General features: G+C 38.5%; 1 protein-coding gene across 2 annotated transcripts; it reads left to right on the top strand.

The window, feature by feature from the left end:
* Positions 1-10,019: 10,019 nt before the first annotated feature.
* Positions 10,020-14,443, top strand: LOC125772317 (L-lactate dehydrogenase). 2 transcript variants are annotated; one of them, XM_049443888.1, is made up of 5 exons: positions 10,020-10,332; positions 10,422-10,570; positions 10,676-10,793; positions 12,748-13,337; positions 13,413-14,443. In XM_049443888.1, exons 2-5 carry the CDS (start codon positions 10,445-10,447, stop codon positions 13,575-13,577), a joined length of 999 nt encoding a protein of 332 aa, XP_049299845.1. In that variant the 5' UTR covers positions 10,020-10,332; positions 10,422-10,444; the 3' UTR covers positions 13,578-14,443. The 2 variants fall into 2 exon arrangements, with proteins under 2 accessions (XP_049299845.1, XP_049299846.1); XM_049443889.1 differs by having other exon boundaries at positions 10,020-10,570.
* The last annotated feature ends 1,362 nt before the right edge of the window (positions 14,444-15,805 follow it).

The following is a 15,805-nucleotide window of genomic DNA, read 5'->3' as shown; positions in this document are numbered from 1 at the left end:
CCGAAGCCCTTCTGATGCCGAAAACCGGGTCCAAACAGCCTTTTTTCCCGACGCACTCGAGTCGCGTTCGCCGATCCGGTCTTGGTTGTTTTTTTTTGGTTTTGCTTGCTTTGCCTTGCAAAAAACCAGCCGAGCCTCGCGTTCCATGCGGGCACGGGCACAGCGATGGAGTAGGGGCATTTGTTTTACTAGCACGGCTACCTTCACCGGCTCGTCGTCACCCATCAAACCACCCGGCAATATGCTCACCGCCATCATGACCCACCAGGTTGATTTTGATGCTTTGCTCCTGCTCGCACTTACCCTCTCTCTATCTCTCTCTCTCTCTCTCTCTTTTTATTGCACACCCATGCGTGGTTATTGTGCAAAAAATGTCCTGAAGCCTACCTCGGCACTATGGGTCGAAAGTTTACACTCAGCGGAATATGTTTAACAATTTTGATGCCGTGACCAGGATCCTTCGTTCGAAATGAAGTTCATATTTGTTTACCGGAATGGTAGATATGGTAAAGTAATCTATTTTTTTTTACTCACTAAACATGTTCAAATTGTTAATTTATATTCTTTCCCGTTTTTTAATGTGTAAACATGTCATTAAAATCGGTGAAAGGAATTATATTTTACTTTTCCAACTCTCTTTTACATAATTCTTTTTTGTTTACGTATATAGAATTACCGAGACGTAATGAATTTTAGTACTATTTAGTATATTTCTAAAGAGCATTAAATTTTCTAAAGATAGAAAAAAAAATTAGTACACGAAATATTTAGTAGAGGAAAAGTACTAAAGCTTGATTGTGGAAAATATACTTAAAGTTGTTGGTGAAACAATGTTAAACAGAGAAACGGTCCGGTGCTAATTGTATTTTTTTTTTTGTAGTACTTCAATATTGTCCTATTGATCTGTTCTCACAATTCTCACCGTGCGCATTTTACACGAACGATCCAAGACCGGATTGTTCCCAAACCAACCTTCTCCACCGTTCAAAAACCCATCAACGCCCCTTCGTTCCACTCTGGGGGGTTGAACGGTTTGAGACTGAGCACCTTCCTTATTCACCTCCATTTTTTTTCTTCTAACCAACAATCTCTCTTCTTTGCATTCGCATAACCATTTTTTCTGTGTTGTCTCTCCTAAACCCTTTTGCTCGGCAACCCTCTCTCAATTAGAACGAACCTTCCTTATTGTTTGTATCTCTATCCTTCACACGTTCGGCTGCACTTTTGCCAACAGTGTGAAAGCAAGAAGGGAAGGTAAGTGAAAACAACTAGGGAAAAAAACATTTGCACCAAGGGGAAATAGATTCACGAGATGCAGCGTAAAGAAACCGACCCGACTGGAATTAACAAAAAAACACTGGAGTGTGTGTGCCGTACGCAACAACGAAATTTTGAGCAAACAAATAGGAAAGTTTTGGCGTAAGTGTGCAATTTTTAACCTGTTCCGTGTTTTTTTGGGAATGTGAAAATTATACTATCAGCACACCGTAAACCACACGTTGGTTTTGTACGTTGGATTGGAATGTCTCTCACCGTTTGTACGGCTAGCCAACGGCAGTTGACTTTTTAGCCCTCCCGAAGCTTCACCAAAACAAGTCCCGAGAATTTCGAGACTTTCGTCCGGAACGCGTACGGCTTCAAATGTACCGGTTTATAGGAGTTTTTTTTTTATTTGCTTGGATCTTTTTATTCTTTCTCCACCTCACTCAATGGTCGATTGATTCACAATCTTGTTACGGTACCCTCATGCGATCAACATGCGATCGTTTTATAGCTGCTGTTTCAGCTTCTCGACAGTTAATGATTCTATCAATCAGTGGATCGGGACAAATGTAAAAGATGGTAATTGGAGTTACTTAAATCGATAGCAATATATTATTCCACTCACTATGTTTCAGTATTCTCGCCCGATAGCCAATAAGGGATGGTGAACATACGCATGGAATGTTCATTAGTACTTTAGTGCTACCCCGTTTATCCGGATGTCGGTTTATACGGGCTACTCGAAACTGACAGTTAGAAGCACAATTTGACAGATCAGTTTAAAAATCGATGTAAACTGTTGTAGTTTACTTTAAACAATCTTTTATCCGTGTTCTTCAATTATCTAGCCAAAGAACAGGGATAATGCATACTAAATCCGGATAAAAGGAATCTCACTCTTTATCTCCATTTTATTATTTTAGCGTTTGTGAAATCATTTGCAAATCAATTTCTATATTCAATCACACTTAAAATCTTATTATCTTCAACCCTAACAATATCAACCAAAACCCTTACGACACATTTCAATGCTCAAATGTTAATCATCACAACAAGAGAAATAAAACCGACAACCCTACGGTTCCGATGTTTGATGACTAAATTTTCCATGTCACTACACCAAATTCCCAGCGAGGACAATTGCACAACCCGCTACTTGCCACCTCCATTCCACCCTTTTCTCCCCTTTTGACGTGGGAAGAAATCCACGTCACTGCAGTACCAAAAACAAAAAAAGAAAAAGCAAGGAAAAACAAAACGACACCGGAAAACGTGCCCAAGTGCTTCTTCGATACATCCTTGGCATCCGACATCCGTTTTTCCTTTTGGCCAGGTTCCACTTCCACTGGGTCCCGAATTTCATTCCAGACATCAAAAACCCTGCCTTTAAAGCAGCTATTGTCACGCTTCATCAGTAAGTGTGTATGGGTAAACCGCCTTCACCCCCTTTTTCGCAGTAGTTATGGATGTATGCAGCAAAAACACACCAAGAGCAAAAAAAATTGTGGACAATCTCCCCTTCAGCAAATGGTGTAGATTTCATTGCACTTATACGAAGTGACAAGCTTATTTGTCTACTGACGCGTCACCGCGCGATCCTTCTTGGTCACGATTAAAAGCAAAAACCAAAAGGGGGGAAAAAAGTGGAGCAGAACGTTTGCCGTATGGAACGGGGATGGTTGTTATGGAGCGAAAATCGAACCCGAGCAATGTGGTCCGCCACTCCCCCCTGATCAAACCTGGGACAGGGGAAGGATTTTTTTTTGTTTCGCCAACCAAATGCATTATAAGGCAGGAGACCAACAGTTCACACCATACCAAAAGTGGTAAAGTTGATGAGTTGCGGTGTGTGTGTGTGTCGATGTCGTAGAGCCTTGAGGCATAGTAGAAGGCATAGATTGTTACTAATTACAAAACAAACATAAAATCTATAATAAACCTAACATTAATTTTCCACCTAAAATCGTCAACAAATTGAATTGAATTCTATAATTTTAGCCTTAAACACCTCAACAAATGAAGATTATTGAGGACTTCATTACTTTATTGAGGAATACCCTTATGGGTTTATAATTTCTGAAATACCTTTAATATCTCAACCTCTTATTCATCTTCTTTTTGAAATACAATTTTTTTAGTCGTTATTTGTTATAATTTAACGCATATACACACATTAATGGAGGTTGATATCCATATCAGTACGTTTTGGTGAAGTTCTGCAACGTTAATCCCGCCTGGCTGATATTCGATACACCAGATGCAGACGGCGAAACCTTGGCCATGTACTCAAGACACTTGTACGTGTCGAAGTGTAGTGAGAAAAATGCAAACAGCAACAACAACAACAACAACAAAATATATATATATGCCCTCCCGTAAACAATACCCCCCCTCCCCCTTTGGAACTGTAAAATCACCATAGGAGTGAAAACATGTCGCCAGCATGCTTTACTCCCTTTTTTTCCATTCTTTGCTGTCAGCCATCTTCTCTGCCAACCATTGTAGGGCATGCAAAACACGGTATTGAAGCAGGGGTCCGCTGACGTCGCCTGATGCTTTTAAAAATGTGGAAAAAACAGAAGCAAAAAAAAAAAAGTTTACTCTCAACCTGTTCCAATGCAAAGCCTGGCCCTGTGCATCGCCCGTCTGTGCTGGGAATATAATTGTGCTTAGGAAGGCTGCATTTTGCCGCCTTTGTTTAACCTTACCGAAATCCTTTCCCTTTTGTCTTACGAATGCATCCATGCGAAAAAAAAAGGACGCGAAACAACGGAGCGACGTACACGGCCGGTGGTGTGCCCTTCGATGTCGTTTGCAGTTAATAATAACTGAACTGTGAAACACAAAAACCGCACACACTTCCTGCCTAAAACCGATCCGGGTGTGTGTTATCGCGTCGACCATTTTTTTCTTTCATTCTTCATGTTCCATCACTCTCGCCAGCCCGATTGAGGTCATGAGGCGTTCTGGTGTAGTGAGTGATTGATAGATTATATATTTAATAGCGGGCACATACACAGACACACACCACTAATCTACATGGAGGATCGATTGTTAATCGTAGTTAGAATCGTTAACACATAAGCATCCCTTGATTCGAATGAACTATTCGTAATGTCCTACTTTGCATACAAGAATTCCGTTGAATTTTTCAACTTTTTGCAGTTTTAGTGCAAATTCTTATAGTTTTAGTACAGCTCCACTTACTTGACGAAAATTACAATTACAATAAGATGTATTTTAAAAAGCATGTTATTGTAACTTCCGTGAATAGCTTTTATGGAAGACACAGTACTTACTCAAATCAGCACTAGTGTTGAGAGCAAAATAATTAGTTATACCCTCTTTTTAAAAATAACTTCAATTAACATTGTGATATAGGGTGGAATAATTAATATGCACTATGCTTCATATTGCAACCATGATGAGATGTTCGGGTCCGACAGGATTCGTTTGCATTTTGCTCTAATGAAAATGAACAGCATAGCAGCTAATTAGTGAAAATGCGCCAGTTTTGCTACCGTACTTGACTGGCGTATGATCCTTTCTACTTACAATCAGGAAGACATTGCCTGTCTGCTTTGCAGAACTTTCTTACTATGCTTCGCAGCATATACGGTTACGGCACTATATGTAATGCTGTCTAACAAGTTTTTCTTCACCATGAAATAAAGTCACTTTTGTGGGTAAAATTGACTGAGATCTGTATAACAGCGAGGTATTGATATCTTGTACTAAAGATCCATATATTATTGTTTAGTGCACATTTTATAGGACAACAAAAATAAATCATATGAAGTGTCAAACCCAAAAAGACAGCTAGTATAATGTTTAATTACAATAAAATTAAATTAAGATAGAATTGTTTAACTTTTGACTCATATAATTGATTTCATTATCAAGATACGAAAATAGTAATACAACATAAGTGTAAAAAAAAACTCTTGTACAAACTCAGCTTTAAAATATTTGAATAATTGAAAGATACTTTACAGATCTTTATAAAACAAACTTTTCTTAAATCGAACCTCTGTCCGATTTACAATCCTAGTAATTCCTCTAGATCTATATGTAATAATCGACTAATCGACTAATTGACTAATAATCGAATGTTCTAATTCTTGCTATAAATGTGAACTGTAAGTGATCTAGGTATGTACAGGTGTCAGGAGCTTTCCAAATCTTAGGAGCAATTATGTACTACAACGTGGGAGCTCATCATCATCATTTACATTAATTTTTGCCCAATTCTCGAATGTTACCAAAATATTGATTTCAATACTTAGTTAATACATTGCACCTCTAACTAAACATAGTTTGGGAAATTGATTTTTTTTTCGAGGCATACATTATCCCTCTAATGAATTCAACGAGAAGCTCAAGCGCATGTATCCGATATTTGTTAAAACACACATTTCCAATGTAACGACATGGTGGAAAGCAAACGTTGTAGTTCTTCAGCACCGCCTTCCTGTCACACCAGAATGTACGACTGTTTTAATCACAGCTTGCAGCTCAACAGACTCACACTCAGCCACGGACATTCGGCCCGAAACTTAATAAACGATGCCAGCTTCTGTACCACTCACAGACGTATGCACATTGGCATCGAAGCGCAGACTTACTACACTTATTCGTGCTTGCTTCAAGCCTTTTATCGCAGGAGAAAAAAAAAGATTTTTTACAACGGATAAAACAAGCAAACATACACGGCAAGATCTTTATCAAATTTCCGACTGTTCAACCTATCTGTGGCTCATCAAGGTTTTTCTTTTTCTTCTGGTAAACTACCAGCAAAAGGAACACATAATCATCCGTGAAAGATCTCTGCAGAGATCGCAGCAGATCAGGCGATTCCTTAAAGAACAACAAAAAATGGAGGCTTCAAAGATAACACTTGCTTAACGCCCGTGAGGCGCACTGTTCCCCATCGTGGGCATCATCTATGGGAAAGGAATGGAAGAAGAGATCACTTGATCGTCATCCGCTACAACTTGTGAAATGCGAAATTAAATTGTTCCAAGCCATCGGGTAGATCAGCGCTCAGGTAAACATTATTACTTCCTACCTTTTCCTCTTTTTCGGATCTGTTAGCAGCAATTTTACACACAACGTCACTAATCTTCGAGCTTGGATAAAGTGGTCATCAAAATGCTATAAAATATGTAGTTTTTATATAAATAATATTTTGTACTAAAATAGGGTTATCTTAAAGGGATTTTCCCTTTTCGATTTCTTTGTTAACTCTGTTTATTTTTCTTATAAAAGACATCAGTGATAATCTTTTCAAAATTACTTTCAACTTTATTTAACTTTTATTATATTTTGACCATTTATACGCCTGCTATTCCATGACCATTTCCTGTTTCCCAGTATGTCCTTTAGTTAGTTTTTTTTTTGTTAATATTTGCTTCAAGCGAATCGTACCTGAAAGTTCTTTAAACCTTCCTTACTTCATTGATGTTTTCGGTTTTGCTTCACCAAACCTTCTTTACAGTCAGTTTATCCAGTTTTTCTTTGTGTATATTCTCCTTCAGTTAAACAATTCGCGAATATCTTTCGTCGCGTTTGGCCACGATTCGTCAAGTCGTTCCCGTGGTTTGTATAAATTAAGATATTTAAACTGCGCTCAGTCGGTGCAGCTCGGACGCTTAAAACAATCGTGTATTTTGCTGTTGAAAATCAAGCAATGTTTTCCACATTTTGCTCCAAAAAATGGACCAAAGAAAACACTAACCGAGGAAACTTTAATCAGAGAAGATTCTTTTTCGAGTGTAAAGAAGATTGTTTTGACCGACGGTTCTAAAGGGGTGGAAACCGTACATCAATAAACTGGAGCATCACACGATGCAACATTATCTAATCATCGCACGAAACAATTTGATGGAATTGGATGGCCATTTCGAACGGCGAGTGTGAAGCTTACGAAGCGAAACTTAAACAGTTGTTCACTCGTTTCATCACTGTTACCGATGGCGGGATACGGTTTTATTCTTCAGCCGTATAGTTTCGAGCTTGCGGATCTGCTTTAAGATAATCGGTCTCGAGCGCGTTAGTTTAGTCATCCTTCTTTTTATGTGTTTTTAAATATGAACCCCTGCGAGAAGTGTGGCATTCGGGGCTCATCCGTCTTGTTTAAAGCCATACATAATTCCTCCTTTCTTATGCACCTGACTTCTTCTATCGTGTGTGGAAAATGCTAAATCTTTTTCTTCATTTGCTTTAACAATTTTCAACAATTTTTTTGTTTCATTTGCTTTTAATTATTTCAAACATATAAAATAATTTCAAGAATGATAAATTTTAAATTACTATCAATTACCAACTGTACCAGGTTCGCGAATAAAGAGGAAATAAACTGAGCAGAATATTTTTTTTTTTGCTTACCGCAATGTATGTATTTAACGTGAACTAAAAGCCATACATTTCCTACATCACATATCGCTGCCAATATGTTATCGAAACGGAAACGAATGTGAAACCTCAAAAATCCAGCATCGACTAGATACCGCAGCCAGATGGTGTTTAAATACAAAAGATGGCAAGGAAATTATTAATTCAGAAAACAAATAGTACTTCAACGTAAACGAACAGGATGAAAATATCGAACAAAGATCGAATGGTCAATGCGCATCGATGAAAAGTTCTGTCATATAAATCGCATGGATGGAGCAATATATTTTGCAAGAGGTAAATTTCTTCCTTTTTTATGATTGAACAATTTTAAAACAGTAACAGAACATAAAATATTGTTCTTGTCATGAATTTATTATTTTTTGAATGAAAAAAAAACATAAATATTTCAGGAATTTAGATAGAAATTCATTAAAGAAAAAAAATAATCAAAGTTCTTTAATTGATACCACTTCCATGTTTAACAATTATTCACTCACATTCACGTCCATAGTACTTGAATAGTTTGTTCAATTTGAGTGTAAGTTATATTTCATCATCATTATCTTGGAATATAAATAAATAAATAAATATATTTGAAGGAACAATTTTTACAAAAAAATGTTATAAAATCTTTACAGGTAACGATCTGCTTTATTAACTAATAACGAATTTAATTCAATACGATATCAAAACAATATTTCAAAACAGCCTCGATTTCTAATTAATTTAACTAAGTTAATAAGCAAATTTACCAGAATTTTTAACATGCATTCAGATTAAAAAGGATAATTTAGATCTTCAGAAACATTTTTTTCAGTCGTAAAGACGAACCATTTACAAAAAAGTAACATGAAACATGTTTATTTGCAAAACGTTTGGAACACACTGTATAGCACGTTGGGCAGGGGTTTTTAGCACAATTGTGTGTGGCAAATATTTTTTTTCTTATTCCAACTTCCATGTATTTCGGTTTTAATTATCAAAAAATGAAATTGTTTTTAGAAACTGTATCAAAAGAAATGTTTAGCATATAATTTTCAGTATTTTCAATTTATTAGTTATACGAAGACCCATTTAACGGTATGTGTTGGTTTTGCATTGCAAAGTGTAGTATATAAAAGTAATGTTTGTATAATACATGGACACATATTACGATTGTTGCAATTTAAAAAAAACTTATTCATTTTTTTTACGTTTAATACACAAAGAATCACTTTATTTATCGTGTTTTTTATGTTTTTACTACTTCGCGATTTACAGTCACTAGCGAAATGTTTTTATTTTAATAAAAAATCTTCTATGTATTGCTTAACTTAAAAACATAAATTTTCACCATTTCTACCATATACACTCATTTGATCTTTGTTCTCGAATAATTATCTAAAACGAATTATAACTCTGAAAACAAATTTACTTTATAAATATACATATTATTACTGCACTTACCCTTTCACTTTTTTTCTATCATACTAGTGCAAAGTAGTACGTGCAAAATGTCGCGTGCCTTACATCTTCCACGGCAGTGACATTGAAAGTAGCAACGGGCGCGTAAAGAATGCAGTCGCATGAAACAAAACTGCATCCATGCTATCTCCACTGCCGTATTGCATCTATTGCCGCTCCGTCTACGATCTTTGGCAGATGTTCAAGTGCAGCTGGGAAAATGGTTCATTCATAAGCATTGCCTATTCCTGCGAGCGACTCGTGTGCGTGTGTATTTCACAAATTGCGTTGACCATTGCACATGTGTATTGCTGCGTTCCAGTGCACCATTGCATCATGCATTGACTCGTGCGTCCAGTCCGTTCTCTCGCCTGCTTGGTTTAGAAATGTGAATCGAGTACGATCGTGTATGATGAATCACGTATCAATTTTACATGGAAGAGTATACAAACAGCTTTGAATAAGTATTAAAAAGCTCTTCGTAATTTTTTTTTTACACAGTTAAACACCCTCATTTACAACCATTCGAGTGCGGGTGTGCTTACCGGCATTTCCTTATCTTTAACAAGAGCAGGGTTTACCTGTTGCTTTTAGTTGCATAGTTTAATTTCCTATTAATTTTTTTATGATATTCTCACAGTATAAATAAAGTTCTAAAATTGGCAATCAAAACCACGTGGTGAGCTAGTACCAATACCAAAAACAAAACTCCCGCCCATAGCCCGCCACAAACAGCTCCCGAACAGCTGACGCACCATCACGCACCAGCTACATCAGCTAGGTTCCATCGATTTCATCATCATCAAACAAACAAAAAACACACACACACACACAGACCGTATTCACTCGCTCTCGCCGGGTGTGCCCCTAACCGGCCCGGTGAGTGCTGTGCGTGAAAAGGAAGCAAACCCTCCATTTGCTCACTTGTCCAACGCGCTCGTTTCTGTACGTACTGCGCGCGTATCTTCATCTGGCAAGAGAACGATGAAAAAGCGCGGTAAGGGAGAAACGAGAATCAACACCGATACCAAAGGTCACCTTCAAAAATGCCGTACCGACCACGACGCACTCTCGGTTTCGGATATCGGTGGATCGTACCGAGGTCAGTACAAATATTCCATCGCTAGCCGCATCACGGTACACACGCGACAACGCTGACTCCCGCGAGTTTTTTTTCCGGCGAGACATTCCGCAAGTTACGGACGGATAAATAGCCGTTAATTTTCCAAAGTGAGTTCTCGTGCTGTTCAGTGCTTTCCAGCATTTAGTGTGCTTATTGTAAAGTGGTTTAATTCTCTGCATCGGTTCCATCTCCACAGAATAGAAAGTTTTTCAATTAAAAATGTCTGAACTAAAAGATAAGCTGCTTACCCAGATTGCCGAACCGATGACCTCGTCTGGCAACAAGGTCACCGTGGTCGGTATCGGTCAGGTCGGTATGGCCTGTGCATTCAGTATTCTGACCCAGGTATGTTCCCATCCCAGCCGAACAAGTTCAAGTGCAATGGAATGCCACGAATGAAACGATTTGCCTCCAACAAACTTTGCCTTCCGTTTGCCTAATTTCCAACAGAATGTGTCCAGCGAGGTAGCCCTCATTGACGTCAACGCGGACAAGCTGCAGGGTGAAATGTTGGATCTGCAGCATGGTTCGGCATTCATGAAGAATGCTCACATCAACGCAGGCACCGGTAAGTTTGGAACGGAACGAGAGTGTCTTCGCCGTGGTGGTGTCGTGGCCAGTATGGATCATTCCAGACCTGCCCGTCCGGCTGAATGACATTTCAAGAACACTTTTACTATCATTCGGACATTGCCATCTTCACTGTTGGGGTGATCAATTTAAAACACTGTCTGTGAGCGACCGTTAGATAAATTGAGCGAGAGAGAGCAAATATTCGGCAATATTTGTTTGGTTGCCGCTCTTTCGGCATTAAACCTTACTGCCCTAAATTTGTGTCCCTCTGTAAATTTCCATCAGGGGAAAATAACACGAACGAAAGCGAAAGTGCTGAGTGCTGCTGTAGACTTGCGGTTCGCTTTTTTTGTTTTTTCAATTACCCCAAAACAAACGTATCCGTTATTAGGACAGTTCAGTTTGAACACATACACGCATGTATTATAATGCACGGGATGAAAGTATAAAAGAAATTGCACCAGCCAAAAATAAAAGATGTTTCCTTCCCATCGTGTTCAGCGTACAGGGTGAAACACACCATGGCGCATGCCCCTACACACGTTCGATACAAAAACACTGACTTCAGTTTGACCTCTCAAGTGTACTTTGTCTTGGCCAGTCGAAGTTGCTTTGCCTTCGTCTTTATTATTCTGAGGTATGGAGGATGCATCAATTGCAACTGTCTACTAAAGTGGGACGGTAGAATACGCTGCAGAAAGGTGCAGTTTAGCAATGCAACTAGGGGAAAGTAAGTGCAATGCCCTCCAGACAACGGAACGATAAAGCTTCATTTCAGCTTGAACTGAAGCGATAGAAGAAGGTGGAGTGTTTGTAATTTAATTAAAGCTTCATCAAACACACCAGCCACGTAACTTGATTACAGCGGAGAGTTAAGATAACTAATTCTAACTATTAAAACAAATGAGGAATGAAACATGCTTCTGTCATGTTTAAACCACGCTTGTACGCCATTTTTAGTCCATCGATAAAGTTCTTATTTGCAACTGTATTACTACAAGATCATCGCTCGTAAATTGAGCGGCACCAGATAACGTTTTTTGCTAAATAATTCGGGCTCGTTTTAGCGATTAGCTTTTTGAAAGAAGAAAACCGATCCCCAACCAACACCCCTTTACCCATTATCATTCACCTCTGTTAGCTACCCTTCTTCGGTACATTACTTGCTCGTAGCTTAAAGTGTTCTTATCTGTGTGTCATATTTCTTTATTATTGCTTGAAAAAAAGGCCGCAAATCGTCCCGCCGATTGTGTCTATCGGACTAACAACAAAACACTTTCATTAAACGTTTTAATAGGTTGCTTCTAGCTTACAGTAACTTCCACATGCATCACTGGACAAACATAACAAAGTCCATTGCAAAGTAAGCGCAAACTGGACGCCTCATTAGAGTGATTATTGTAGCACCATCAAGATTAATCATCTTCCGGTTTGTTTATAAGTGTTGAAACAGACTAATATCAGGGATAAAAATAGATTTTTTTTAAATCCTGTTTATAGATGATGCGTGGTTTTTTTTTTCTTTACCACGTATTTGTTGATAATTTCGTAAAATTACGAGATTTATTTTATTGAAGACTATTTTTTTTTATTTTATTGAATATTTCTTTTTATTCAAGCTTTTTTACAATGTTTCTTGAATGTTTTGTTTCCCTATTATTTACGAGAGCATTTCATCTAAACGCTCTTTGCGCCAAAAATAATAAGTGAGATGAATCTCACTGTGAGATATAGAGAGGTAATTTCTCTCACGCTACTCATGTTTTCTCACAAACGAACGTCATACTACCAACTCTCACATCTAGATGGCGTTTGTAAACTTTTCAAATGTAAGCGCCTTCTGTTCACTTTGTTCTTTGCGTAATCAGAAGATCAGCAATTGTTTATGATGCTAAATTTGTAAACAAAAAAAAAAACAAGTAACGCGATATATTAATTTTTATTTGCAGATTTCTCTGTATCAGCTGGATCACGGTTGATCATAATTACGGCTGGTGTGCGCCAGAAGGAGGGAGAAAGTCGGTTGGATCTCGTCCAGCGTAACACCGACATCCTGAAGGGCATCATTCCCAAGCTGGTTGCCCAAAGCCCGGACTGTATCCTGCTGGTTGTGTCTAACCCGGTCGATATTCTCACTTACGTGGCGTGGAAATTGAGCGGTCTGCCAAAGAACCGTGTCATCGGATCGGGCACCAACCTCGACTCGTCCCGCTTCCGCTTCCTGATGTCGCAGAAGTTGGGCGTTGCTCCGACGTCCTGCCATGGTTGGATTATCGGTGAGCACGGTGACAGCAGTGTACCGGTGTGGTCCGGTGTAAATGTGGCCGGTGTTCGATTGGCCGAAATTAACCCAAGCATCGGTACTGATGCGGACACGGAGAAGTGGGGCGAATTGCATCATGAAGTTGTGAACAGTGCTTACGAGGTTATTCGTCTGAAGGGTTACACTTCCTGGGCGATTGGTTTGAGTGTGGCATCGTTGGCTTCTGCCATTCTGCGTAACACGTACAACGTCCACGCTGTTTCCACTCTGGTTAAGGTGAGTTGCATGACTAGAAGTATATAAATTGTAGCTATTAAATGATACTCATTTTAACATCTGTCCTACATACAGGGTGAACATGGAATTACTGACGATGTCTACCTTTCGCTGCCATGCGTACTAGGCCGTAATGGAGTTAGCCACGTGGTGAAACAAATTCTCACACCGGAAGAAACGAAGAAACTGCAGGCATCTGCCACCTTGATGGCACAGGTTCAGGGTGGAATCAAATTCTAAGCATTTAAAACGCCATAGCTAATACAAGCACGTTATTTATTGTCAAACCAAACTGTATGTTAAGCTAGCTAAGAATCAGCACACACGAGAACCAATGGCCCCCAGTCCTTTCACAAGGAACCAAATGTTCTATCCCTGCACCGAGCATTAGCAAATAATTCAACAGCATGATTCGTAAATGTCCTTTTCAGTCTCTGAAGAATGGAACGCTTTGCAGCAAATAAAATGATAGAAATAATATACATTGCATAGCCTTTCACTTGGAGGAATATGTTCACCTCAGGAGCTGCTTATGCTCATTGTAGGGCAAACAAAGATTGACTGAAACATTGAGAGCAGAACAAAACAGCATTATGTCTGCGGACGGAAAAGGTGTAGAGCTAGAGCTGTAGTTAATGATTAGCAAAATGGATGTAAACTAACAATGCAAAAGCTTGGATTTTGCAAAAAAATACAAAACACACACCACCCTACCTCGATTAGTGTTTAGGAGTCTCACCACAATATGGTAATTCGGTTATACACAGTAATTGGAAGCGAGCGAATTGAAACCCGTTATTCGTAACACTCACTCATTGATTAACAGGGCACATGGATGCAAACCCGAGATTACGAAATTGTTGAGCTCAAAGAAAATGAAAACAAAAATTGAAAATTAAACCCATTTACAAATTATACTCACTCTACTAGGAAACCCAATTTTTGGAACCCACATTCGATGGACAAAATTTAGCCACCAAACAAAATCTAATTGAACAAATACTAAAATAACAAACATTATCCTACACTTGTCGTGCGTGTTGAGAAGAAGCCATTAGACTAACCGATAAACATAATAAAATGCACCTTCATACAATGACTAATAATTTCATTGCCTTTCAAAAATTCGAAATATATTTTACCAACGCATTGAACGCATGAGAACGCATTAAAACGTTAACGCTGGTAGTATCCATAGAGTACCTCAATTGTGGCCTAACACGCCTCCTCTGTCCATGTAAACAATCTAAAAGGACTTTACGAGCTGAGTTGTCCGGTGACATTCGAATGACATGACCCACCCACCGAAGTCTGGCGAGTCCGTTTCACGACAGTGATTTCATCGTACAACTCATCGTAGAACTCATAATTACTGCGGTTCCTCCATTGTCCTTCTACCCATACGAGGTCAAAAATGCTTCTAAACATCTTCCTCAAAATCATCCATAAAAAAAATAAAAGATCCTTTTCCCGCTTATTTTGATTTCGTCCTTTCAGTGCTAAGAGTTCTTGGCCTTACGAACAGCTATACTCATCTGCATGAGCATCTTCCATATACTATGTATCTAGAAATCTTCTACATTCTATACTAATTTGTCCTCACAACATGTTTTCTGAAGACTTTTGAGTATTGTCGTACTGTTGTGTGCAGGTGTATTCACCGTGGGCGCTAAGTGTAACGCCGTTACTCGAACCTGTCACGTAGTCGGCTTGCCCACCATCGTTGAGCTCTTTCTCCATCGCCGACCGCCCAAGCGACAAGTTCATATCATGTCCTTTCGTATAATTTTTATATAATGTAATAAATGTGTTCAATTAACTTTGCAATTTGTGACGTGAGTTTGTTTTTTGACTCCTTGAAGAGAACACAAAAAGTACCCTTTACTAAAAACGAGAACTCTTTAAGTTCTTTCCCGAAATTGATACTATATTTCCGAGAGGAAAGAAATGAGAAAAGATTAGAATGTGCATCGTGCATTGTTGTGTGATATGGAAAGCACCATTAAACTGTCCATTTGCCCAAGCCTTTATGAACTTTACCCAACTTAGTGTCGTGTAAACGCTTCTGAACCATAAGTTCGTCATGATCATTTTCTGTTATACATGTTAAACCAACACTGATGCGCACTGAGCCATTGATAAACAATAGCCATTCATGCGAAGCTGTATCGATCGCGATACTTCGACAAACCTTCGAACGAACATTGAAATTCGATTGTGTTTAGTACACAAAAACCAATACAAACGTATTCTGCACAATAGAAGAAGCGCTCTAACAAATTAAATTGAGTTAAACATATTTTAATTATTTTATTTCTATTTCTTTGTTAAACTACTTATGTAAACAAAAACCGATCTAGCAGAACTATGGTGGTTCTTCTACAATAACAACGGTTCTTTAAAAAAACAAGAAATAAACAATTTTAGATGATGAATTCGAATAGCATAGAAAACATACATAATCTAAC

The sequence above is a fragment of the Anopheles funestus genome, chromosome 3RL (assembly GCF_943734845.2).
Source record: "Anopheles funestus chromosome 3RL, idAnoFuneDA-416_04, whole genome shotgun sequence".
Taxonomy (NCBI): Eukaryota; Metazoa; Arthropoda; class Insecta; order Diptera; family Culicidae; genus Anopheles; species Anopheles funestus.
Note: the sequence above shows the minus strand (reverse complement) of the source record. Positions and strands in the feature narration are given on the sequence as shown.

Excerpts from the sequence above, each read along its gene's own strand:
- LOC125772317 (XM_049443888.1), top strand. The coding sequence starts at position 10,445 with ATGTCTGAACTAAAAGATAAGCTGCTTACCCAGATTGCCGAACCGATG. Across the intron at positions 10,571-10,675 it reads CATTCAGTATTCTGACCCAG|AATGTGTCCAGCGAGGTAGC; the intron begins GTATGTTCCCAT and ends AATTTCCAACAG. Across the intron at positions 13,338-13,412 it reads CTGTTTCCACTCTGGTTAAG|GGTGAACATGGAATTACTGA; the intron begins GTGAGTTGCATG and ends TCCTACATACAG.